This window comes from Punica granatum, chromosome 8 (assembly GCF_007655135.1).
Source record: "Punica granatum isolate Tunisia-2019 chromosome 8, ASM765513v2, whole genome shotgun sequence".
Taxonomy (NCBI): Eukaryota; Viridiplantae; Streptophyta; class Magnoliopsida; order Myrtales; family Lythraceae; genus Punica; species Punica granatum.
Genome location: NC_045134.1, coordinates 4,895,653 through 4,921,061, shown reverse-complemented (window position 1 = coordinate 4,921,061; position 25,409 = coordinate 4,895,653). Strand labels below are relative to the sequence as shown.

Sequence of the window (25,409 nt, the reverse complement as noted above, 5' to 3'; positions counted from 1 at the left end):
CATAAATGTTTACTTAATTTATCCTTTAACGTTGAACCTGGACTAATCGATGTTGTTACCTTTCGACATACGAGCAGAATGACCTTACTGTGCCACTAGACATGGCCGAGCATATGACCATGAAAGGCCTGCCCTGAGCTCTTTCAACTTTGAACCGAACTTACATAAGGAAGATCAGGTTGCATAGGGAGGTCTCCTTGTATTTTCTTCTATTCTAACAATGTCATCACAATTGACTTGTGCTAACATACTATTTTTTTTTTTTGCCTGAATAATTAGAGGTCGGGCGCGATTGGTGTAGCAACCCTCATAAGGCGTAATCATATGAGCCCGAATTCCACCACAGAATGTTTAATTTGACCCATAACTACACCGGGATCCGAGAGTCTGGGCTAGTCACTGCGACCCAATGAGGTATCAGAGGAACACTATCCATCCAGAGGTATATAGTCGGAATATTACTACAACAAGCGGGTTCAATAATAAATAGGGGGACCTTCCCCCTTATTTGCTCCCAAGCCTCCAATGAGAATTGCGTAATCATATGAGCCCGAATTCCACCACAAAATGTTTAATTTGAGCCATAACTACACCGGGATCCGAGAGTCTGAGCTAATCACTGCGACCCAATGAGGTATCAGAGGAACACTATCCATCCAGAGGTATATAGTCGGAATATTACTACAACAAGCGGGTTCGATAATAAATAGGGGGACCTTCCCCCTTATTTGCTCCCAAGCCTCCAATGAGAATTGAACTCCCGACCTAGTGTTTGAACACTAATGCATTACCGACTGTGCTACACCTCATTGGTCTTGTGCTAACATACTCATTGAGGACTAGAGAAATCCCACCAATAATCGAATTTTCAGCAGGGCCAGAAGAATCCACAGTAGCTCAAGCCGATGTAAACCGCGCTATATAAGAAACAATGTAAACCGGACCTCGAGAAAATTGGAGATGTTCCGTGATTTAATTGAAAAATATCATATTACGTTAGGTGAGGGTTCGAGCAGTGATGATTATAAGAAAATTTTCTGGTGCAAATTTAGAGGGAAACTGTAAAACGGGTCGTTTAAGGATAACGTAGGTAGGTGCACTTTATGGAACTAGTCCAATCAACTACTTCCACGTGGCGCGAAGTGGGCGACAGTTGAAGACCTCAGCAGATTGAAGTTCACCAGACAGCTCTTCGTCCCTCCCTTCCCCTATCCCCAATGCAACGACTGTCATCTGCCTCTGCACTGAGCAGCACAGTCAAGATAGATAGAGAGAGAGAGAGAGAGAGAGAGAGAGAGAGAGAGAGAGAGAGAGAGAGAGAGAGAGAGCATGAAAGCTCCATAGATATGGCATGAAAGGTTGGACCTTTACTGGAGAGAGCCGAGCAAGTGGAGCAGCAGGGGAAGTGAACAATGGAGTGTGTCTTTGGAGTTAGGAACTTCTCGGTGGCAATGGCGGGAGCCCCTTCTTGCCCTGCTTCGAGTTGGTTCGATTGCCGGAGAAGACCGGTCAGGACGTGGAGGAGAGCGGCGTTCCGGAGGTGCAGAGTGGAGGCGGGTGTTGCCAAAGGCGATAGCTGCGTGGCCCTCGAAGAAGGGGCATTTGCCGATGGGGAGGATTACATTAAGGCCGGTGGGTCGGAGCTCTACTTTGTGCAAATGCAGCAGAACAAGACCATGGAAAAGCAGTCGAGAATCTCCGATAAGGTGAACTTTGCCGGATGTCAGCTAGTGGGGTTTTATTTACTTTCGTGGATTATCTGTTGCAGAACATGAATATGCAGAGCCGATGTTTTAGGTGGAGTTTTGTAGGTTCTGAATGTTGTCAGCTTTTTGGAGATGAAACTATGTTGTGATGATCGGAAAATTGCCTTAGTTTGTGGTCAACAGCTAGTTTTACTCCGATGCTAAATTGCTAGTTCTCGAGATTGTTAGGTGACAATTCGTTCCCGATTGCTTGATTCTGCCGAGCTGTTGTTGCGCTCTGTCACTCTACAAAAAGTACTAAATTATGTAGCCGAAAAATGGATAAAACTATGCTTTTCCAAGTTGAATGTGCAATGCCGTTCTCGCATCTGTTTCTGAGTTTAGACAGCTTTACATCTTTCAGTAAAATTGTTGTCCAACTATTACCTTTGTGGTACATTTTCTATACGATATGGCCGTCCTTTTATGAACTTTTTTTTCCAGATGATTGACACGTGACTTGAAATTCCACAGTTACTACCGATACCAGTTGGAAGTGATGTTTTGGATTTGGTGGTGATTGGCTGTGGTCCAGCCGGGCTTGCCCTGGCAGCAGAATCGGCCAAATTAGGTCTGAAGGTTGGCCTGATCGGTCCTGATCTCCCATTCACGAACAACTATGGCGTATGGGAGGATGAATTTAAAGGTACGCTTACGCATTTTCATACTCACGATCCTTATGTGCAATTGTTGCATATTCGAGATGCAAATTATACCACTCAACTTCGTAATTCTAGCTTAGCTCCTTTGTTAGACTTGAGCTAGTTTCTGCAGTTTTGTGTTTCTTGGAAGAGTGTTGTGCTTGTAAATATCAATGTTGATTAATGAAATGAAGGAACAACACTTATCCAAAAAAAAATTCTAGCAGGAAAAAAAAAACCACAAAAAAGTAGATTGTGTTTTTCGATTTTTATGCGCCAGAAACCTGTTCCTTGGTCCTTCACTTAGGAGATGTTGTAATTTGTTCCTTTACCACAAGCTGTCTTTTGCTTCGGTGTTGTTTAGAAAGACAACATTTCTTCGTTCTCAGATCTCGGGCTTGCAAAATGTATCGAGCATGTGTGGCAGGACACTATAGTATACCTTGATGACAGTGAACCCATTATGATTGGTCGTGCATACGGACGAGTCAGCCGCCACCTGCTTCACGAAGAGTTATTGCAAAGGTTGGCATAGCCATTAGTTCATTATGATGGTTTTACCCAGACCAGTTTTTTTATGAACCACCTTGATTCTGTAATCATAATCAATATTAATTTCACTAGGTGTGTCGAGGCAGGTGTTTCATATCTCAACTCGAAAGTGGAGAGCATCGTTGAAGCAGCTGAAGGGCACAGTCTCGTTGCATGTGAATGCAACGTCGTTGTTCCCTGCAGGTAAAAGTGGATCTTCATCTTTTCATCTTTACCCTGTACGAGATGAGACTTCTGCTTAAAGCTATTAAACTCGAGATTCTATCTAGCAGCACCGTAAGCTCCAATGGTGGACGCCGTAAACTTCTTGTAGGATCATACGATCATATAGCGCTAAGAGTATCAGAATCTTCGGTAATAGTTGTTTTGGCTACATATCAATATGTTTTTCACAAAGCTCGATAAACTGAAGTTCCAATCAGTTTGGGCGATTTCACCAAAACTTGTCTCGGTGGATTAGGCTTGAAATCACAAGTCTATGATACAACTGATCAACGAGCAAATCTGACTGGTCCAAGACGTATTCTATGCAGTTGATGCAAGTTGGCTCAATTTCACTGAGTGAACGAGTTTAATCATGGCCTGTTAGTTTTTTTATTGCCATTTCTAGAAGTATAGAACTTGGAAGGGCTTCAGGATTTCCCTAACTGCTCTTTCCGTGAAAAATAACCCTATAGAACTAAACCCATCTGGTTCAGAATGTCAGTTCAGCCCTGCTTGCTTACGTTCATCTCCTTTGTGTGAAGCAACTAACTTAGCATTGTAGGCTTGCCACTGTTGCATCGGGAGCAGCTTCGGGAAGGCTGTTGCAGTACGAGGTAGGCGGTCCCAGAGTGTCTGTACAGACGGCTTATGGAGTCGAGGTAGAGGTATGGCACAGAGAAAAATGCCCTACAGACTAAACCTTTGAACTCCATTATACCAGAAGCTTCAATTTTTATCTTATGTACTAATGCTCCGTCATGTTGTTCTTCAATTATTCATTGGCAATGACAGGTGGAAAATAGCCCATATGATCCCAGATTGATGGTCTTTATGGATTATCGAGACTATGTCAAGCAGAAGGTTCCCTCTCCGGAAGCAGAGTATCCAACCTTCTTATATGTTATGCCTATGTCACCAAGTCGAGTTTTTTTCGAGGTTTTCTAAGTTTAAATACTCGCTATACTTGAAAATATTACATAAATTACCCGTATCCTTCTCGGTACTCATGATGATGTCAAAAATGCGCCGCAGGAAACATGTCTGGCTTCAAAAGACGCAATGCCCTTTGATCTGCTTAAAAAGAAGCTGATGTTGAGGCTGGAGACGATGGGAATTCGAATAAAAAAAGTGCATGAAGAGGTAACTAATCGAACATTTTGAGGCTTCCTCTGTGTAGATCACGTTCCTGATGAATTTTCCGATTTCCCATTGGACTATGTTGAAGGAATGGTCTTACATTCCCGTGGGAGGGTCCCTACCGAACACGGAACAGAAAAATCTTGCATTCGGTGCTGCTGCCAGTATGGTCCACCCAGCAACAGGTTGAGAGGGAGCAGAACTGACATCCTCTTCCCCCTTCTTTTTCGATTCCTTTTCGTCTTTTTCGGGTCTATGCTTGATTCTGTCCACCTTATTGATCAGGTTACTCAGTGGTCAGATCCTTGTCAGAGGCTCCTAAATATGCTTCCGCAATTGCAAATATAATGAGGCAGGATCAAACGAAACCGATGCTTATTAATGGAAAAATTAGCAAGAACATTTCAATGCAAGGTATTCATGTGATTTCATCAATTTCATTGAATCTCTCTTAGTGGGATTCACTTGCCTTCTTTCAGCTATATAGTTTGTCACACTGCTCCAATTTGCGGGCAAACTTATTTAGTCTGTTTACGTATCAAACAAATACATGTGGAGATGCAATGTTGTATTTAGTATCTGACAGTGAAACCTTTAATTTTCAGCATGGAACACCTTATGGCCTCCAGAAAGAAAGCGGCAGAGGGCGTTTTTCCTATTTGGGCTGGCCCTTATTTTGCAGTTCGACATTGAGGGAATCCGAACATTCTTCCACACTTTCTTCCGGTTGCCCCGCTGGTATGCCTGTTTCCCATCAATTTATCTTTTCCGAATTTTAGAGTTCTAGTTATCCTGTAGATCGAGTTATATAAGTCGTGCTATGATTCAGGATGTGGTGGGGATTTCTTGGGTCGACTCTATCTTCAGCCGACCTCGTGCTGTTTGCATTCTACATGTTTGTTATAGCACCAAAAGACTTGAGGATGTGCCTCATCAGACATCTACTCTCAGATCCGACGGGTTCGACTATGATAAGAACATATCTCACTATCTAGGATCTAGTATTCTTCTTGAACCATCATGTATATATATATCTATCACCATACACTATGCCCTATGCTTTTCCGGTTCCGTCCACGACAATCGAACTCTCACCGATGGAGTTTTCATGGTGAAGAAGATTGTCAATGACGCAAATTTTGGATTATGATTCTGAAAGTGGCAGTATTATATGTGAAAGATGACTGGGTCAACTTGCCTTTTGTTATCCTCGTACGATTTCCTATTTTCTGGAATGTGTCAGTTACGGGTTTCTTCAAGAGATAAAGCTTTATACCTCACTCAAAGTGGGGATGGAATTATAGATTTCGAGATTTATTTAGCTCGAAAGGATTACAAAACCGATGTCCAAAATGAATAAACAATACAACTAAGATGACAGACAGAATGGATTCGAATTAGAACAACTCTATGAAAAAGTTCGTTATTAGGATTTAAAAGAATGGCTTCGTTAAACTTCGTCTCTGACTGGTCCTTCAGGCCCTGGAAAAAGTTCAATGAAACAGTTTTAGTTAGACTAACAAAGTGGTGGCAGAGGAAATAATCGGTGAGCATAAGTTGACATCGGTGTTTCATGTACCCCTGTAAGGAGACGTTAATGGCTCCAGCATTGGGATCGGCGATCGAGGCGAATGCTTCCTGGGACAGATCAATGGTGCCTCGGCAGCCAGGGGCAGGGCAACGGTCGACGATTGTCACGGTTACAGATCCACTTCCAAGGCAGGGCTTAGGGACGCCTTGATTGGTCCCGCTGAGGCAGGTAACCTCAAATCTTTGCCCGCATGCTGCCCCATTGTTCCACAACGATTCACTTGCCGATGCAATCATTGTCCCTTGCACATCGAAACCGAAACACGCAGAAGCTGCAAAATGCACAGAATAAGAATCAAACCGTTTTTCCTAGTCATATGACTGCGATTACCAAACATACTAGCTAGTGTGCATCGATGATTTGGCAACTGACAGCCAGTCTATAATTTGCGACTTACGAACATAAGGCGGAGTGTAAAAGGTTGCGATTCCAGAGCTCTGTGCTGACACCGAAAGGACGAGACTCGATGAGAAGCACAACAATGCAATGAGGGCTAGAGCATTCTTCAGCTGCATTGCCATTCTTTTTTTCTGAATTTCTGGGGAGTGATTAGCCTCTAAGTTAATGAACTACGGAAGCTGGTGATGTGTTTTCTTAGTGATGGTTGGCTTTGGTGAAGGGTCGGGTCTATTTATAATGGCCAGTTGCCCATGAAAAGGGAATTAAAAAGCCGTCATATTTACATAATTCAAGGCAAAATTAGAAAGGAAAAAATAAATTCCAATTTTTTGAATTTATTATGTGTTGAAGTTGGCCGGCTCTATAGTTTTATCAAAGGCCTTGATGTGTTTTCCTCGAAACGTGCTATATGACTACACCTGATATCACGAGCAGGTCAGTTCGTAGCCTCAAAAGGCATAGTCTTTGGCTAGGAAGCGATCATCCAGTTTCACGAATCATTGGTTTGCAAGAGATAGTACGTCTGTGATGGTTTGGGGAATGAAGAGAATGTACAACCACATAGCTCGGTGCATAGCCGTACAACCACATCGCACGCGATGACTTGGAAAGATGGCAACTGTAGCATGGCATAGCATATGTTGCGTCCATTGCTTCCGAGATGTATTCGGGGTTGTTGGGTTTATCTGTCTGACATCGTAACATCCGATGGCTCCCAAGGACAGTAAAGGGGCAACAAGGTGGGACTGCGGCGACCCACACAAATAAGTAGCAGTATTGCTTAATACGAAATCAGACTTGTACAACACGAACCAAAGAAAGGGTCCAAAAAGAGAAAGGAATTTAATACAGTGGTACCGTTCTCGACATGGAATCAAGAGGTTTTTAATTTGATTCACTTTAGCAGGACGCTCAGCATCTCAATATAACCTTTCCTTGTCCGTCCCCTTTTGGTGCCCACGAGTCTTGTTTTTAATAAAAAAAGAAAGAGTTGAGAAATAGAGTCTAGTACAGTCATACGTCCTAACTCAAAATTAATAAACATTGAATTTGATCATCATTAGGGAAATTTTTTTGTCTATTTATTTTTATTTTTCTAGTTCTCCCATCGAAAAAAAAAATAAAATTTAGTAGCTCTATGATAGTCTCTCTCTTTTTTTTGATGTGTCCACTAGTATTTGGGAGTCGGCCAAACGGACTCCGACTAATCCAGTAGGAGTCAGGTTGGTTCACTTCAAGGTAAAACTCTCCCAAGTAATTAATGATTTTTTCGATGAATGATTAAGGATTTAATCAATTCATAATGTTTGAGTGTAAAATCTTATTTAAGGAGAACAAATACTGAACCGCTTAAATGAAGCCTTATTAGTTACGGGTTTGCATTATAATGGAAAAGAAAACGACTGTGAGACTGTGCCATCTGAGATGTTCTGCGGGTACTCTTCGGCACATGCGCATGGTGGCTAGAATGTCAAGTGTGCCAGGGCGCAGTCCCAAGATAGTGAGGTGGCGGAACCACCAGCCGTCCTCATCGATCTAGTGCATAGTTCCTTGGTCCCTGAGGTCCGAAGGACTAACCGGCGGATGGGTTTCCTCGGAGATGAATAGGTCGGGGGGCATGATGGTTGGATGAATGTCAGACAATATCGCGGCCACGAGAAGAAGGCTGCTATGGTTCTCCAAACATTCTGGTGATTATTGTAGTCTGACTTGTAGTAGGAGGCGACCTCGAAGCTAGCTCTTCACAGTCCAAGGAAGCCAATGAAGTAGCTGGTTTTGGCTATGGATAGTCGAGAGAATTGAACTTTAAGGCCGAAACCTTAGCTCAGTGACTACCTTGACCCAGGAAGCCAAGATTACTTGTGGTAGCCGATGGATCGGCTGTATGATGACTCCGAAAGGTCTATAGGGTTGTTCCAGAAAGCGATTTAGTGCATGGTATGTAAAGGTACTGGAAAAATAGATATTGAAAATGCGGTGTGATAAAAGTAAGAATAGAAAAGATAGTATGTTTGATTGATGTGTACAAGGAGGAGAATACAATAAAAAGACTCGACTTGTATAGGCTAAATATGTGTGCTGCTCAAGACAGTAAAACTAGGAAATAACTGACCAAACTTAGTAACTTGCCAACCCTAGGATAAGGTGGAAACAATAATTTCCACTCATTCTAATAGCCTAATATAGAGTAATGAAATCTAAATACTTACGGAAATCCACCCATTGGCCGACCATGCTTGAAGCCGTCCAACGTTTTGTTGCCATTCCATGTGCAATCTTTTATTCTCCTTTCCTTTAATGCCATGGACGTCCTCTGCCTTGTGCTTGAACGAAGTCGACAATTCTTTCTATGTGTAAGAATGTCAACATCATCCTTGGCATATTAGAGATATCAAGATATCTTGCATGCAGGCCCATCTACTTTCCAGGAAAGAATCAGAGTTCCCTTATGTAATTCAGCCGCTTCCATATATTCCGCCCAGCTAGAAAATATCCCGCTACTTCCTTTCATGAGTCGCCAACCCACACGCGGCTATCCAAACGGGTAATGCCACATATCTTGGGTCGGTTTTCATCAATAATTCGACCATAGGGTGCTTCAATTGTGGGGTTCATGGACTTCAACCGGTCTATTACACGTCAAGGCCCACATTTACAGCTAAGTGCGGAAAATAAGTATAAACAAAGACTACCAAAACTTTGACTTGACTTGTGAATTGAAGTTAGTGGCGACCGATTGCAACAAAATCATCGAAACACAAGGATTTTTTCGGTCAGATTCGCTGAAATTATATATGGGTTAGTGCATACTTTCGACCTCGCTCATCATTGGTGGAAACTGTGATATTCGAGAAAACAATGTTATTTGTCAGATTTTGGAGCCGTCAGGATCAATGTGTAATCTGCAACATTGCTTTTCATTGGTGTGAGAATTGTAATATTCTATTTGAATATGCTGCGTTTGACGTCGCCCGTACGTCCCCAACTGCTCGTCTCCTTTTTTTGTTTTTTTTACCACTTCAAAGCAGAGGAAAGGCAACATGAAAGAGAAATAAATGGGCACGAGTTCTATTGATAGATTAAAGTTATGACTTGGTTGACTTCGAATCGAGAGTGATGCTATAATGTGCACCGAACTCTCCTCTCTGTTTACTTTTCTTTTGTTGAAGTTAAACGTTTCCTAAAAGAGCTTAGTAGGATTTTCTGAAAATTATTGAGGGATTCATTTTCATAAACATGTAAATGAAAAGTGATTGGGATGAAAAACCATCCACGGTCATTATCTTTCTTACAATAAAATGCAATTAACACTCTCGCTTTTAAGCCTATGGGTAAAGTGCCTCTAATTTTTAGAATTTTGCACTATGCCACCCGACCTATACAAAAAGAAGTAAAGTACAACCCAATTACTTTTTCTCTCACTTTTCCTACCAAAACTTGAATTATTATTGATTTATTGATTCAGATTTTGAAAAAATAATTTCAAAAAATTTTTAAAAAAATTCTTCTCCATCCTTCATTCTTTGGCATGGAAATGTCGAAGAAAAAGCGAATTGAGTTCTTCTTTTGTTCACTCAATAGAACATTCATTCTTTGTTCCCCTAATAATCTCACGAGTTGTCCCCTTCTCCACCCGAATTCCAAAGATTTGCACCACAAAGTCTATCCCGTTGTCGTCTTGTTCATCCCCGGAAAATCTCCACCATAGTCTTTTTTTCTCCATGACTGTCCAACATTTTGACACATAAAAAGTCTCGCCTTTAGATCAGGTTGATTTCTGAGTTGTTCGTCGTTGGAAGGTCATCCTAGTCTTAGATTATAAAAGATCTCACCTTTTGTGGCCTATCTGATCAAATTCCATATTATGTGTCGCTCATTGTTTTATTCTTCCGAGATCTCACCTCTCCCTCTCTCTATCTTAGGTTCTTCTGTTTTCTTTCCCCCTAATTATCAAGTTTTTAGATTTTAAACAATTTCTTAAATCTAAAATTAATAAATTGATAATAAAGTAATTTTGGCCGGAAAAATGGCCGAAAAAATAGCCAGAGTGACGGTGTGCTTCTTGTTAAATAACTCGGGTGATGTAGTGCAAAATTCCAAAAGATAGAAGATACTTCACCATTAGGTCCAAAGGTGAGGATGTAAAGTGTCATTTACTCTCTTTCTTGTATATTAGGTATATGAGTAGACTACCACTGTCGCCATCCACTTATTCATTAGTTATCGTTTTTTCCCCTGACATATTTTTGCCACTAATTAACCCCAAACGTTGGCATTCCGTCTACCATTTATACCATTTCGTAACGGAACAGTGAGGGAAAATGTAACGTCGTTCATGAATTTTCCGTTATGGAAGTTAACGGAATGGTATAAATGGTAAACGAAATGCCAACGTTTGAGGCTAATTGGTGGTAAAAATATGTTGATGGCAAAAACGGTGGCTAATGAATAAGTGGGTGGTGAGAGTGGTATTCTACTCGTTATCCGAACCATCTGATCAATACTGTCAGCTATTCTGTAGAGGGACATGATAATTTTCCCTCTCTTGGAAGACTTACTGATACTCTTGCATGTAATGTGTCCTTTACTCCTTTTCCTTGATAATAATTAAAGTCATTTTCCGGCGACAGTGCTAAAAAAAATTATTTTTCTACTTATGCACAGTTAACGAGGTAATAAGATGCGGTAACATATCGTTCAAATGACGCGACAATTTGTTAGAAGAGGATGGCATTTGCCGTTTAAGCTCTCATCTATCTATTTTTAATAATTCATTGATCCTCAAGATCTCTAAAGAAATGTACGAGTTTCTTTTTTTTTCCCTAATAAATGTATGAATTTCTTTTTTTCGATTACCACGAATGTTCATGAATTTGGTATAATAAAATAGAAATTAAAATAATAAAAAAGTATCAATAATCTCACAATGAGTATCGAACATGAAATTGTTTGATTACCAAGTGAAGGCATGAGCCACTGCTTTACATCATCCTTGATAAATGCATGAGTTTATTATTCTCATTAGCTGAGATCAATTTTCTCGCACCACTTCTTCTTCTTCTTTTTTGTTACAAAGGAAGCTCATGGACTTAATATGATGAAATAAAAATCCTAATAACAAATAAAGAAACATGAATAGTCCCGCAATAAGTACCGAAACTAAAACCTCTTTGGTTATTAGGCGATCGCGCACTACTGCGCTGCGCTACAACCTTTTTTATCGTGCCGCTTAAATTATTTTCCCCTGCTTTACCCAATACTAAACCTGTGGATTTTTCTTGTAATCAAGAAAGAATTTTTTAAAAAAATTTGATATATTTGGACATATCTAAGAGAATTATGGCATTATTATATTATGGTGCAAACATTGTAACGAGGCCTGCAAATAAAACCTAGCCTTTTTACCGAGAACAACGTAAGATAAATTAATTAAACATTATTCTATTTTCGGAATGAATAATCCGGTCTGTAATATACGATGAGGCCCGAGTTCACAACTTTCATCTTCGAGCCATGAACCTCCCTTATAAATAAGCCCTTCCCTCTTGCCCTAATGCAATCATCTCAACCATTAGTAGAGGAGTAACTTGTCAGTATTAGCTTCTTTGCTCAATTTTCTATAGCAATCAGATCGCAATGGCCATGCAAGGGAAGAACATTTTGGCCGTCGTGGCACTTATCTACTTTGCGTCGAGCTTCATCATCTCGGCATCTGCAGATAGCAACGGCATTGCAACCTACTATACTCCTCCTTATGTCCGTAAGTCACACACTTCATATGACTGATAGTTAACCCATGTACTTAAAAACTAGAGATGCTCTTGCGCTTCGAAAGATCAGTTATTTGATAGAAGTATCCGTGTGTGTATATGTCTCAAGTAGTCACCTGTCGACGTTATTTGTCATGGTGTGCAGCTTCGGCATGTTACGGGTTTGATGTCCAAGGAACGATGATCGCAGCAGCGAGTGAGGCACTGTGGAAAAATGGGGCAGCCTGTGGGAAAAAGTTCCAGGTTACATGCCTCAGCGGGACGAACCAAGGAGTCCCGATGCCCTGCCGAGGCAGTGGAACTGTAACTGTGACAATCGTTGACCGCTGCCCTGCTCCAGGGTGCCGAGGCACCATTGATCTGTCCCAGGAAGCATTCGCCTCGATAGCGGATCCTGCTGCCGGGGGAATCCACATTTCTTACCAACAGTACGTGAAACTACGACTATGATCATTCTTAATATAAACAAGTTTATCCTTCTTCTCATCGACAATTCATTTTACAATCACTTCTATCACATCAGCCTGAAAATCGTTTCTCCAATGGACTGATTGCAGGCTCTGAACTCTGAAGGACTGGGTCAGGGAAGAAGTTTAATTTCGCCAGATTAGTCTTCGAATAACGAACTCTCCCCGACTTCTCTTTCCGTAAAAACCGATAGTCATGTTAAACCCGTTCCAGTGGCTCCTTTGTATTCCACCAACTTCAATAATAATGACAATAATATTTCGATCTTACATTCATACAGGACCAGAATGTTTGTGGACTTGTTCGTAGTTTTGCCGGATTATTCTTCTAATTAATAACTCTTGTCGACATCTCCATCCATAAATTGAAAATGATCAACCCAAAGATTAATGCTGTCAGAATTACTAGTGTCGTTTATCTTTGATCTCAAAATGACGTGGCCGGACGATGTTCTTTGTTATGGTTATGGTTATGGATGCTGAATTTTATAAGTTCGCAACTTCAGATGCTACAGTCAATTGATACAGACACGACTAATTGGATCCTAGCAGTCAATACGGTTGGCGGAGAAGGCTGGCATATAACAAACACAGATTAAGTTGTATGCTAATGATTGTACTAGTGCAGGTGCAGCCCCTGCGGTACCGGGGCCATACCGTCCGACTCCAATGGGCTTGTGAACCGCTAGCGGGAGGCCCCTATCAGAGAGGGCTGTCTGTCCTCCCATTTCACCATCGCCTGGATAGTTCAGTCCCTACATATAAAGTTTTCCTTCGACAAAGACAACCGCGGAATTCTTATTTTTAACATTTGATTAAATTGTATCTTAGAATACTCCACGAGGTGGACCTGCACTCCCTAGTCCCTACACCCATCATCATACAAATATGAGAACCACTGCCACGAGAAAAGTTATACCGTCCATATCAGAAGTCGTCCACACCGCTAACATTATATATCCGCATGCGCATTTGTTGGTCATCTGTGATTGTGATTTTTTTTAGCCCCAGCAGGATTTCATACAGTTAACGGTTGAACTCAAATCGATCTATTATCAAATTGGAAGTGCTTGTCGTAGCTTGCTGTTAACAATTCATTATCACAAATAATCGATTGGTCAGATGGGCAACATGAGTTTTAAATGGTTAATTGGTGTCGGCCAATTCTTTTTTTTTTTTTTATATAGAACTCAACTATATCTGGGGCAGTTGCAATATAGAGATCCCAATTCTCCCGCTAACTGAATAATTTTGTAAACAAATATAATCATTAACTAGTCTTTTTTGCCCACTTGTTGCGTGGGCCTAATGAGGAAAAAAATGGAATTAAAAATGATTAAAATGATCAAATTTAAATTCATTAAAACATGTGGAAAAAAAGAGATGAGATAAAAATAAAAATATATATAATTTGACTTGAAAGTTGAAATTCGTATATATGTTTTAATGCAGAATTGTGAAAGGATGCTTTATCGTGAGATGGAGATTTAAGAAAAACGCATATATGGAAGAATATCGTGGAAATAGCTTGAATTACATTGTATATATAGATATAGATTACAATGAAAATTATATTTAATATGGGACCAAGCACAATTTTCTTTAAACAAAAAAACGCATTATGAGAATTAAAAAGTGATTGTTTGATCTTCTTTTATAACCGGAAAAAGAAAAGAAAAAAGTCGTCGTTTGATAACAAGTTCAACAGGAAAAAGAGTTAGATAACAGGATTACTCTCTTAGTGAATTGATCCGGCTTGAATTGAATTAGTCGGGTGATGCAGCGGGGTAAACATGATAAATAAGGATTATGCAACATTAATCCTTAAGACACCCGAAGGGGCCATGATAGCCAAGAAATCTCTCAAAACTATATCAAATCAATTCATAGTCAATCATTCATTGATATCCATGGCCATAGGCCTACAATGCTTTAAATAGAAATCCTAATACAGCTAATAAAAAAATTTTAATTCCTAAGGACATCGATATGACTAACAAAAGGAAATCAACTAAAATAAGGAAACACAATATTAGACTAAATAGAAAGTATAGTGGTAGGAAATCTTGACAATAAAAAGGAAATTTCTTTCAGGGTTTCAGAGACAGTATAGTCGGTATCATGGCGTGAAAGTTCGGTGCTTAAGCGTTTTCTTTACTGGTTCAAGGTAGCTTAGCCGATGCCAAAGCATTGAATATTCGGTGCAAAGGCACCAAGCATGCTGGCCATTTTGTTGCTATTGCACGGTTGTTGGTGCTCCTCGGTCAAGACTACTTTATTTGCCTTTCGATGATGCCAACGTTCCATAAGCTTATTCGACGTTCTCTCCGCACTATCAACATCCCAAAAGACAGGGTCAAGACATCTCATCTTCCCTTTTCAAACAACGAGAATCTTTATTCGATTAATCCAACATATATCAACTTGAATTCGGGATACTTGAACGGTAGATAAGTCATCGACTCCCTGCATCAGAGCATGTTGAACTTTTGGAAACCATGGTACATATCGAAAAAAAAAGGGTTAGATGACCATTTTTCCCCAGTGAAGGGATAACCATTTCTTTATTAGATTTTGTATCACCTTAATTTCATAACACGAGTGTCCTGATTTATTAGGAAAGTATATAATTCAACTTTCTCGACAGCAATTATTTTATATATAAATTTGGGGTCGAAGTCCTAATGCATTAAAATAAATTAAAGATGACAAGAACGAGACATTGTGGTCCCTATAATATTCCCGAAAAGTAAAAGAAATCAAGATCAACCAGACACACATCAAACCTATGAACTCCAACGGGAAGCGAAAGCATTTGATTAATCAACTAATCAGCACATCTATTTCCTTCCCGATATATATGTTCCAAAATTACTGACCAATCAAGACCAATAGTGCTCGAATCTCACATACAACGGTAGCATTCCCCGGATAACCCTTGGATGAACCATCCGTGTGTATGTGTTGAGTTCCAGCCATCCTTGGTGAGGTTTCAACCACCCCACAAGCATCCCGAAACATTCACAGAGACCCGTTCCCCCGAACGAAACCACTCGCAACCTTAAAGAGAACAGCGACTTAGCTTGCAGCTTTGAGAAACGGAGATCAAAGATGATGGCAAAGATTTTTTTATTATTATTATTATAAAGGAAGCTTCAAGCCTAGTACGTACAAGATAATAATTTTATAGGATAAGTAGAAGTATATATATCTACCCAATTAGTTAGTATAAGTATTTTCACGTAGATAATAATTTTTAATATGATAAATAAATTCTTTCAGACAAAAACAACTACTAAAATTACATAAAATGTATCATAGAAAAACCATTTGAAGTAATACGTGTATTATATGCAAATTGAAGACAAGTTGAGAAGAAATTTGGAGATAAGTTTTTCCATCAACCTACAATTTATGTTCCACAATTTACCTCTAGGAACATATTCTGTTAAAATATATGTAAAATTCTAGCTAAAACCCTTTTAGCTAATGAATAATTTGAAAATATTTGAAAAATTCATAATTATTATTAAAATATCTAATCTTAAAATCAATCATATTAGCTAGAATTATTTTGCATCCGTTATAATTAAACTATAAAATTTTAAATAAATATATCTTTAAATTAATAAATGCAAATCACGGGAAAAAAAGTAGTGTAATATTCTGCTGGCGATGCTTAAGCACAAATAGGGCCAACCAATTGGGACCAGCCGTATTCGTGACGACGTCAAAGCAATTTTTCTTTAGTTTATCCAAACAGGTAAGTGCCAAAAGAACCCAATTTCAAAAAGCAAATTGCAGAAACAATCCAAAAATAAAAACACGTGATGCATGCGTCAACGGGAGCCCAACATATAGGAAATGGACAACGAAACGGTGGCTTCCTGATCCGAACTGATTTTTTTTTTTCAGTGTGCACTATTTGATTTTCAACGGTTCAAAAATTTCGATTCAAGTCGAGTCAGTCCATTAAAGGTAACACTTTTCAAATTATGGATTTACCATTCACAAGACTCTCCAACTTAAACCAATCCGGTTGGTAACTGACACAATTTTTAAATTCCTAACTATCAAGTATTACGTTTTTTCCTGAAAAAAAATGATATTGCGAATATATCTTAACTAGATATTACAGTATTGGACATGATATGTTTATCTTTATACAATCATCCAAGGAGAAAACATCTTAGTTCTAGACCTTCGATTGTGACTAAACTCGAATCATGCACGATTTAAGATAAGTCTCGTGTTCAGTTTCAGCATCCCGCTTCTGCGCCCTTGTAGCGCGTAGTTGCCCATATAGGACCTCGAGTATACATGGATGAGGTGTTTTTCATTGTCACCATCAGCTGAAGTAATGTAATGGGATGCTGAAGAAGATCTCAACGAGAGAGACATACATTTTAGATGAATTAAAAATTCGAGTGTTTATCAGTGTAATCACTAATCAGATCAAAAATTGAGTAGTCGCGAATGCAAATCTTAATCACTCGACTTAAACATTGTCTGATAGCTTAGAAAAAGAATCTAGCAGTGCGGTATTGTAAATTGTAATATGAGCGGTATTTATATCGATACTATTAAGTGAATGAAATTAGAAACCTGGACTCCATGGATGAATTGGTTCAAGCTCGGGGAGGCCTTGCAATTATTATTAACTAGGTGCCAGTCCGCGCGTTGCGCGAGTATGTAAAAATATTTATTTATTGGACTTCAGTCCCATATCTCACAGAAAAAATATTAATTTAACAAAAAATCTTTTAAGTTATTAGTTTTCTTTTAATTTAAAATCTATTAGAGAAACTTTTCAAGAGATAGTCTACTTACGAAGTATCAAGGAGAACGAATGGACAAATACACAAATTTATTACAAGAATAAGATACTCCGAGAAATCAAGAAGATAATCAAATGTGAGCTGAGAGTTTTTAAATAATAATTTTTATAGGTACTTGTCCGCACTTTTTTATATATATATACACCATAATAGGTAGAACAAAATAGGAAAGGGGAAGGAAGCTGCTGCCGCGCCCACATATGGGGAAGATGGTAAGATGACTAGATGAGATTCTTCTTGTCGTGTTACTGTCTGATCACTGATGAGTTGCTGATAACCTTTTTTTTTTAGCACATCCTACCAAAGAGCAAAAACAAAATCAAGGTCATCTCCATGCATGTGTCCTGCTCGGATTTTCATGTCCCACACTGTGTGCTACAATTAATCATATTGAGCATGAAAATTCTCGTGTTCAAATCATGAGCCGTTCACTGCACTTTATCCTTTTATCATTGCATCGATGGGGGTCATACAAGTGTCCAATTTGGACGGGTGAGATTCTTGAATGAAGCATCTCATTGGAAGGAATATCCTAAAACGTGAGAGTTGCATTTCGGACTTGGATACCACATATCATTATCACCCCATTGGCTCATAGTGCACTCATGATTCAATATTTTACACTCAAGATCCGTGTCTGATCAGCGCAATCAGCAATGGCAAGGATTAATATTATAATGACGACATAATTAACTCATACATCAATCGGATTTCTTTCAACGTGTTAGTTTGGCTTCACAACCAAAGGGTAAATTTACAAGCCGAAACAACAATATTCGGATTTTCCGCTGAATTATATCATGATGTCACATGTGACATGGCTAAACTACAAACAAGATTGTTGCTCAGAGGCCATCTTTCGAAAGCGTGTGAAGATCTAAGGTAAAAGACAACTTGTGACAACTCACTTACCATGTCCCTAAATGGAATCCCCATTGCATTTGCCCATAAGCCGCAGCAAAAACAAAATAATTTACGTCAGCCTTTGGCGCCGGGAGTACATACAGAATAGGATGGAATCGCCATACAAAATTTGAGGTTCAAGTAGATTTTTTTTTTTTTTATAGCGATTCGATTCCATCTAATTTACCTGCCACCAACAAAGACGCTCTTATGGTCGTTGAGTCATTTCCTAGTCATCAAGCTATGGCTATCCCCTAATAAATTAACCTTCCCACTCAGCTTTCCCTTGAAACTACCACATTTCTATCAGGTTCTCATAAATTAAGACTAAAGACACAATATCACATAGAGAGCAAGAGAGAGAGCAATAGGGAGATGGACTCTTGCTCGGGAAGCAGAATATTCGATCTAATTGTGGTTGGCGGAGGTGTCATGGGCAGCTCAACTGCGTACCAGTCCGCAAAGCGTGGCTACAGGACTCTCCTCCTCGAGCAGTTTGATTTCTTGCACCACAGAGGATCCTCTCATGGTGAATCTCGGACGATCCGTGCAACCTATCCGGAGCACTACTACTCCAAGATGGTCATGGAGGCGTGGAGACTTTGGGAGGAGGCTGAGTCCGATGCCGGGTTCAGAGTCTACACCAAGACCAGCCAGCTCGATGTTGGGCCTGCGGACAACAAGAGCCTCAAGGCTGTCGCATCGAGCTGCCAGAAAAACTCCCTGCCGCATCTGATCCTCAACCATGAACAACTTGCCCTGAAATTCTCCAGCAGGGTGAGCATACCAGAGAACTGGGTCGCCGTGAGCACGGAGCTCGGCGGTGTGATCAGGCCCACGAAGGCCGTTTCCATGTTCCAGACGCTAGCGTTTCAAAAGGGCGCCCTCTTGAGGGACAACGTAGAAGTTATCGATATTAGAAGAGATGAAGTGAGGGGAGGAGTTAGGGTGTATACTTCCAATGGAGAGGAGTTCCTAGGGAGAAAATGTGTGGTTACTGCTGGGGCTTGGGCTAAAAAGTTGGTTCAGAAAGTTTGTGGCCTTGAGCTGCCCATTCAAGCAGTGGAGACACCAGTTTCCTATTGGAGGATCAAACCGGGACATGAAGAGAAATACTCGATCGGAGGAGTTGATAGTTTCCCGACCTTCGCAAGCTATGGCAATCCTTATATTTATGGAACCCCCTGCTTGGAATTTCCTGGGCTAATCAAGATCGCCATTCATGGAGGGTGCCCATGTGACCCTGATAACAGGCCCTGGCGACAGGGGTTCCAGTTGGATGCTCTAAAGGAGTGGATCGACAAGAGATTTCAGGGTATAGTGGATTCATCTGGGTCCGTATTGAACCAATCATGCATGTACTCGATGACCCCGGATGAGGATTTTGTGATTGACTTCTTGGGCAGGGAGTTCGGACAGGATGTTGTTGTAGGAGGTGGGTTTTCTGGTCACGGGTTTAAGATGGCGCCGATCGTGGGGAGGATGTTGGTCGATCTTGCATTCACAGGGAAGACGGAAGGAGTGGAGTTGAAGTACTTTAAGATAGGAAGGTTCCAGGAGAACCCAAAAGGCAATGCGAAGGACTACGAAGATCAAGTCAGCTTTTCCTTGAATCCAGATGGTCAACTCGGTTGTATGGAATGACAAATGAATCTTATGGAATAAAAATCATATAGAAATCTCAGGGAATTCTGGACTCATTTTGTCCCAGTTGAACCGCAGAGGTTTGGGGGGATTGAATGCAAAAACATTAGTTGAATCTGTAATTTGTTTTGCCCTAAGTCATGGTTTGATACAAATGGAATAATTTAGGTTGTAATTGGATAACTGATGTATTCTGGTGTTTAATTTCTTCGTGATGTTATTGCGTTCTGTCTCTTGGCCACTGCAGAAATCACCGAATGAAAACGAGAACTTGTGGCGTTTGGGCAAAGTTTACTGCAGGAATTCGCAGATATCGACGGTCTCTTGCTAATCGATCCATTTCTTGGTCATCTAACTCATGGAACGATCTGAGTTTCCATAAACCTGATTCGGAATGTGAAGTTTATTGAATTTGATAACTTTAAACCAGAATATAGAGAAGGAATGACTTTGCTCCGACTTTATTTGTATCGGCGGAACCATGTGGTGAACAAATGCATGGAGAATCCTCAGTCAAGTCATAAGATCGTCCCCCAAAGTGTGATGGATCATACTTTTGATGACTCAGCCTCTCTGACTTTTGGTTCTAATTTGTGGGAGCAAATCGACATGTGAGAAATATCCCAAACTGGTCCGCAAATATACTTTGGCTTATTCCTGAAGGTAGCCAGAGCAGCTCATTCCCATTCAATCTCCAAGGCTCTGTTCATGCATCCTTTTTCCGTAAGGGCGAGGACATGATTCCGTGCAGATCACAGGTGAAAAATTCCACAGTTGTCCAGAAGTTCCATTTCGAACTTGATTCCACCACTACCATCAGGCTAAGCCTGCCCCGGATCCATCATCTTCTGGCACTGGCCCATGCCCTGGATGGCAAAAAAAGGATTGTCTCTCGACGTGAATGCTAGCATCGCTCTACAACCAGAATCACTGGAACATTAATCACCTTTTACTGTCATTCGAGAACCTAATGCAAATCTAACTGTTCCAATACACAACACCATTAACGCAATCTCTGCAGCCGGATTGCTAGCATATCATCACGTGAAAACGCGAAGGAATGGAAAAGGGATGTGATAAAGTCAGCATATACGATGATATCATCTTCTGCCAGCAAAGGCAACTCCATTAAAATTGATTTCTCTGTAATATAATGTCGAAAATGTTATGGAATTCCCTAGACTGGGCCTTAAGAAGGAAGAACGCTACTGGCCATAGGCCCATGAATATCTCCTATGAATATCCAGACTCCAAATGGAAGATGTCCTTGTCCTCCTCATGGATTAGACTGACAGGAGTGAAATACTGAGATTAAATTAGACAAAACAAAACAATACTACTTGATCCGAAATTAATTACCGTGTAAAAGTATAAGCCTAATTTCCTGATCCCAAAAGGGCATCCTCAATCCGTCTCCGATTCATGGTTATTGGGACGACCCTCATGTACTATGTAAGCAAAATCAAAACAGTTCTACCGGTTATTCCAGTTTAGTCATTTATTTTTAACATTTATATGCAAATAAGACACAATGCTTCGGATGGAACCGAACATCGGTATCATTCTTTCTTTGGTAGAACTAATGGTATTTTGTTGACCCTAGAAATATATTTCTTCGGTGATATACCAGAGATCCTGATAATAATTTGATAATAAGGAGGATGATTATGTTGAAGGAATCAAAATCCTCAACCGTGATCTTCAAAATCGTCGTTCAGCCTAACCGATTCATTTCATTTATTCATCCCTTCCATGGTCAAGGCGACCTCACGTTCAATTTCTACTTTGAATGGACTTAAACAAATTCTCATAATGGGAAATTATAAACTAATGACCATCTAGATATTTCAAACTTAATATTCTTATTTTAGTAATTTCTTTCTTCTATTCTGATAAACGAAATTGCCATCGCTGGACCACGAAAATGGATTCCACATTCTACCTTTTTTTTTTCTCATGGGAACCTTAATTCTACCAACGAAGTTTTCAATTCTGATATGATGAAATTATTATTATTATATACATTAGACTGGGCTATAAAACGGTTCCATTTCATTGCTTTATATTGAACATGTTACTTTATAGCATGTGAAAATATTTACGCAAGGATAAAAGGCGATGATAAAATCACGAGGTTATTTTCAGGCTAGGGAATTTGAAAGAGGGTGAGTGGAAATTTTCTTATCAGTAGGAGAAAAAATTGGGTTCAAATATAATTATCTTTTTAGGAAAAAAATAAAATGTAATTATTAAAAGGAGAAAAAGGACAAAGTTCACAGGAGTTGTAAACAAAGGTCAACTTTGCAAAGCTGTAAATTCTACTTTATTGGATTCATTTATTTGTTTCTTTGTATTTTTTGTATAGGCTCATGAAAGAGAAGTATAGGAGTTGGATAATATAATAATGAGATGAGATAAGAGATTGTGGATTGTGTGGTTATTGCAGTATCTCCTTTTCTTTTTTTCTTTTTTTTTTCTAGTATTTTATGTATTTTCCTTATTATCATAAAAAGCAGCAAAGAATAAAATCCTCGACCAAATCTCTTGCAGCATAATTTAAAGCAACCACTTTATCAATAAAGTCGAACAAAAAATAACAATAATATTCCTAAGTGCGCAAAAAGTCAACCCACTTATGAATTATGATGGAAAATTATTGCCTCTAGTGCATACCTTTGTTTGTAGCCTATAATCTTTTCTTCTTTCTTATATATTATCAAAATTTGTTATGATACTCGTATTTTAATCTCGCACTTAATTTACACAAATTGCCGGTTTGATATGTCAAAAGAAATTGAATGCTAATTAATCATGAATTTTCTCATAATAAAAACATGAGTATTCATTGATTATCTTTAGTTCATCGATCAAGTGACATGCAACTTTATACAATTATACAGGGAAAGAAATTGTTGTTAAACTAATCATATAACTGAAGGTGAGGTTCTTTCGATTAAACTTTTGCGATGGGCAATTGAAAATCCGCTTATATTTTTCAGAAGTTATATCAACGTCCGTGACACTTAATTATCATACATATGATTCATTTAAAATCAAGAGACTATGATATATTCGTCTAAGAATGCATGATTTTCCTTTCTATGAACCATGGTTATTGCTTCCTTTATAATTTGGTGAAGCTTTTGAAAGTTGAAATAATAATAAAAGAGAATCACATATATGTGCTAAGTGCGAACCAATCTTCCAAAGCATAATTTAAAGCAATGCAACCAACAGCATATGCTTTTAAACTATGCCCCAAGTCAACTCTTTAATCTTTATCATTCATTTCAAAAAGAAAATAAATAAATAAATAATCTTTATCATTCATGAGAAAAGAACATCATTGCATCTTATGCTTTTTGAAAAAAAAATCGAAAATTATGAGGAGGAAATAAAAAAATGTTTACGAAATTAAATCATAGAAAAACATAAAATTTTCAGCTATTTAACGTCTTCCGCTCTTCACTAATTTGGGATTTACTATTGCCTTTTATTCGGAAGCCTCTAAATCATACATTGCCTTATGAATCATCAATCCGATTAAGTTTATTTTTCGAAAAAATGATTACTCAAGGAGCATCGAGACAAATCGGGAGACCGAGAGACTTGATTACTAGTACAAAGCGAAAATTAGCTAGGCTAGATCCGCGAACGGAGAGCTCAAAACCCATCGAACCAAAAAACTAATTCTGACAAATATCTCAAAATTACAGAATCTTGTAAAATAGGAAATATAGTGGCAGAAAATGAATATATATATATATATATAGACACTGCATGTTCGACCCACGTGGAAATCACTCTGTTGTCACCAGCTTATTTGGATTGGCATAGACTATTCAAATTCAACCTTAGGGAACGTAAGAAACGACAGGAAGCCATGCCGTATCAGTTGTCTGGCCACAGCTTCAGCTTCACCTGGTCGGGTCAACCCCCCAACATAAATTATGACAATGAATTCATGCATTCAATCCCGTTGACTAAGACACGCTTAAATTGTGCTGAATTTGGAACCAAATCCTTTTGGCACGCTATGGGGGAAACAATTGAGTGATGTACACTCCGCTTAAATTGTCAATGCCATTGCTGCCCCACTCTACACGCTAGCTTGGAATATATTAACTCAATTATCATTTTATTTGTTTTGTCAATCGAATGGTTTTGAATAAACTTCTATACAAATATCGATTTGATAGGAAGACAACGGAAATCCGATTACCCTGCCGTATGAACATGTAAATGCATATGATCACCGATAATCATGATCGGTACGTGGTAGAATATGGTGAATCGGACTCGAAATAGATAGTGGACATGCTCAATTTTTTTTTTCACGAGAAATGTTATCGCTCATGTACTAAACCCTTCATGGCCGCAGCTAGACCACGTGTCTCTCTGCTAATCCAGCATGACAGAGTGCTAAACTCACGATTCTATCCATGAATTTTAGAATTTCCTATAAGATAAGAGCGATATTCTAGGGAAAATAATTCTTCCTAGTTAGACCGTCTCATAGTTTTTAAGGGCCTCTAGCGACAAATCTCTGTTGATGTAACGGCTATGAGGGACTAAGGTACCGTCCGACGAAGAGATGATATGATTTGCCACCACTTCGAGAATAAGGTATCACTTAATTCATTCATCATTCAATTTATTATTTCATTGTGCTTCTTTGGCCGAGACTTTAGATGAATTCAAATCCATGGCACGAATGAATATATTTATTAGATCGAGGCACGTGTATGAAAATTTTGGCATCGTACGTAGGAGAGGAAATCCTAATCAACCATTGCCAGCTATTTATTGCCTTTTCCTTCATTTTTCAATTTTTCTTTCGCTCGTTTAATCGGCAAGCCAAGTGTCGACAACCCAGTGGATAGATTGGTTTCGGGGGTCTCGAGGAATTTAGGAAGTGCCCAGAGTCAACTCTCGTTTAGATCAAGTGGGGACGGAGCCCATCCAACGGCCAGGATTGAAGCCACCGGCAGGTCAGCTGAAATTTGCTGGTCAACATTTTCGAGATTTTAAAATTTAATAATCCTAAAAGAAATAAATAATGATCCTTGCATTTGGTCAGCTTTGCCATTTTTCTATGTCCATTATTACTTTTGATATATAATATAATAGTTTTTATTATCTTTGGATTATTTTGGGATTCATTAGTTGTCAGTTGATTCCAACTATGGGTTGAAAATCACAATTCCCACGAATGCATAATTTGTTATTGGAATTTCGATATGTTTTTACTTTTTAGAATAATTTGGATCACGGATTTGCAGAAATATATTGTACAAGGTCAACCACTTCTAGAAGAAAAATCTCAACGCTTGGGATTTTAGTTTGTTTTTAAGGTCAAACGTTTAATTACTACAAACATAAATGGACATGATTACGCACGCAGGCACGAATTTCTTATTCGGATTTCATATCTCAAAACGCACTTCATAATTTGATAAAAAAAAAAGTTCATAAATACCATTGACAAAACTGGTATGCAGTGAATCATCTTAAAAT

The 25,409-nt window shown here is 39.2% G+C and overlaps 4 protein-coding genes across 4 annotated transcripts; 3 read left to right on the top strand and 1 right to left on the bottom strand.

Annotated features, from left to right (window-relative positions):
* The first annotated feature begins 1,207 nt into the window (after positions 1–1,207).
* Positions 1,208–5,481, top strand: LOC116215862 (lycopene epsilon cyclase, chloroplastic). Its single transcript, XM_031551657.1, has 11 exons — positions 1,208–1,706; positions 2,220–2,391; positions 2,776–2,911; positions 3,011–3,121; positions 3,705–3,807; positions 3,935–4,078; positions 4,175–4,282; positions 4,368–4,464; positions 4,565–4,693; positions 4,885–5,017; positions 5,109–5,481. Exons 1-11 carry the CDS (start codon positions 1,413–1,415, stop codon positions 5,272–5,274), a joined length of 1,593 nt encoding a protein of 530 aa, XP_031407517.1. The 5' UTR covers positions 1,208–1,412; the 3' UTR covers positions 5,275–5,481.
* On the bottom strand, positions 5,395–6,478 carry LOC116215863 (EG45-like domain containing protein). Its single transcript, XM_031551658.1, has 3 exons — positions 6,268–6,478; positions 5,859–6,141; positions 5,395–5,761 (listed from the first exon to the last, which is right to left on the bottom strand). Exons 1-3 carry the CDS (start codon positions 6,389–6,391, stop codon positions 5,755–5,757), a joined length of 414 nt encoding a protein of 137 aa, XP_031407518.1. The 5' UTR covers positions 6,392–6,478; the 3' UTR covers positions 5,395–5,754.
* A 5,341-nt stretch (positions 6,479–11,819) lies between these two features.
* LOC116188926 (EG45-like domain containing protein) lies at positions 11,820–12,785 on the top strand. The gene is made up of 3 exons (XM_031518378.1): positions 11,820–12,030; positions 12,186–12,468; positions 12,598–12,785. The coding sequence occupies exons 1-3, from the start codon at positions 11,907–11,909 to the stop codon at positions 12,602–12,604; spliced, it is 414 nt and encodes a 137-aa protein (XP_031374238.1). The 5' UTR covers positions 11,820–11,906; the 3' UTR covers positions 12,605–12,785.
* A 5,586-nt stretch (positions 12,786–18,371) lies between these two features.
* On the top strand, positions 18,372–20,142 carry LOC116189071 (probable sarcosine oxidase). Its single transcript, XM_031518601.1, has one exon. It carries the CDS (start codon positions 18,624–18,626, stop codon positions 19,890–19,892), a length of 1,269 nt encoding a protein of 422 aa, XP_031374461.1. The 5' UTR covers positions 18,372–18,623; the 3' UTR covers positions 19,893–20,142.
* The last annotated feature ends 5,267 nt before the right edge of the window (positions 20,143–25,409 follow it).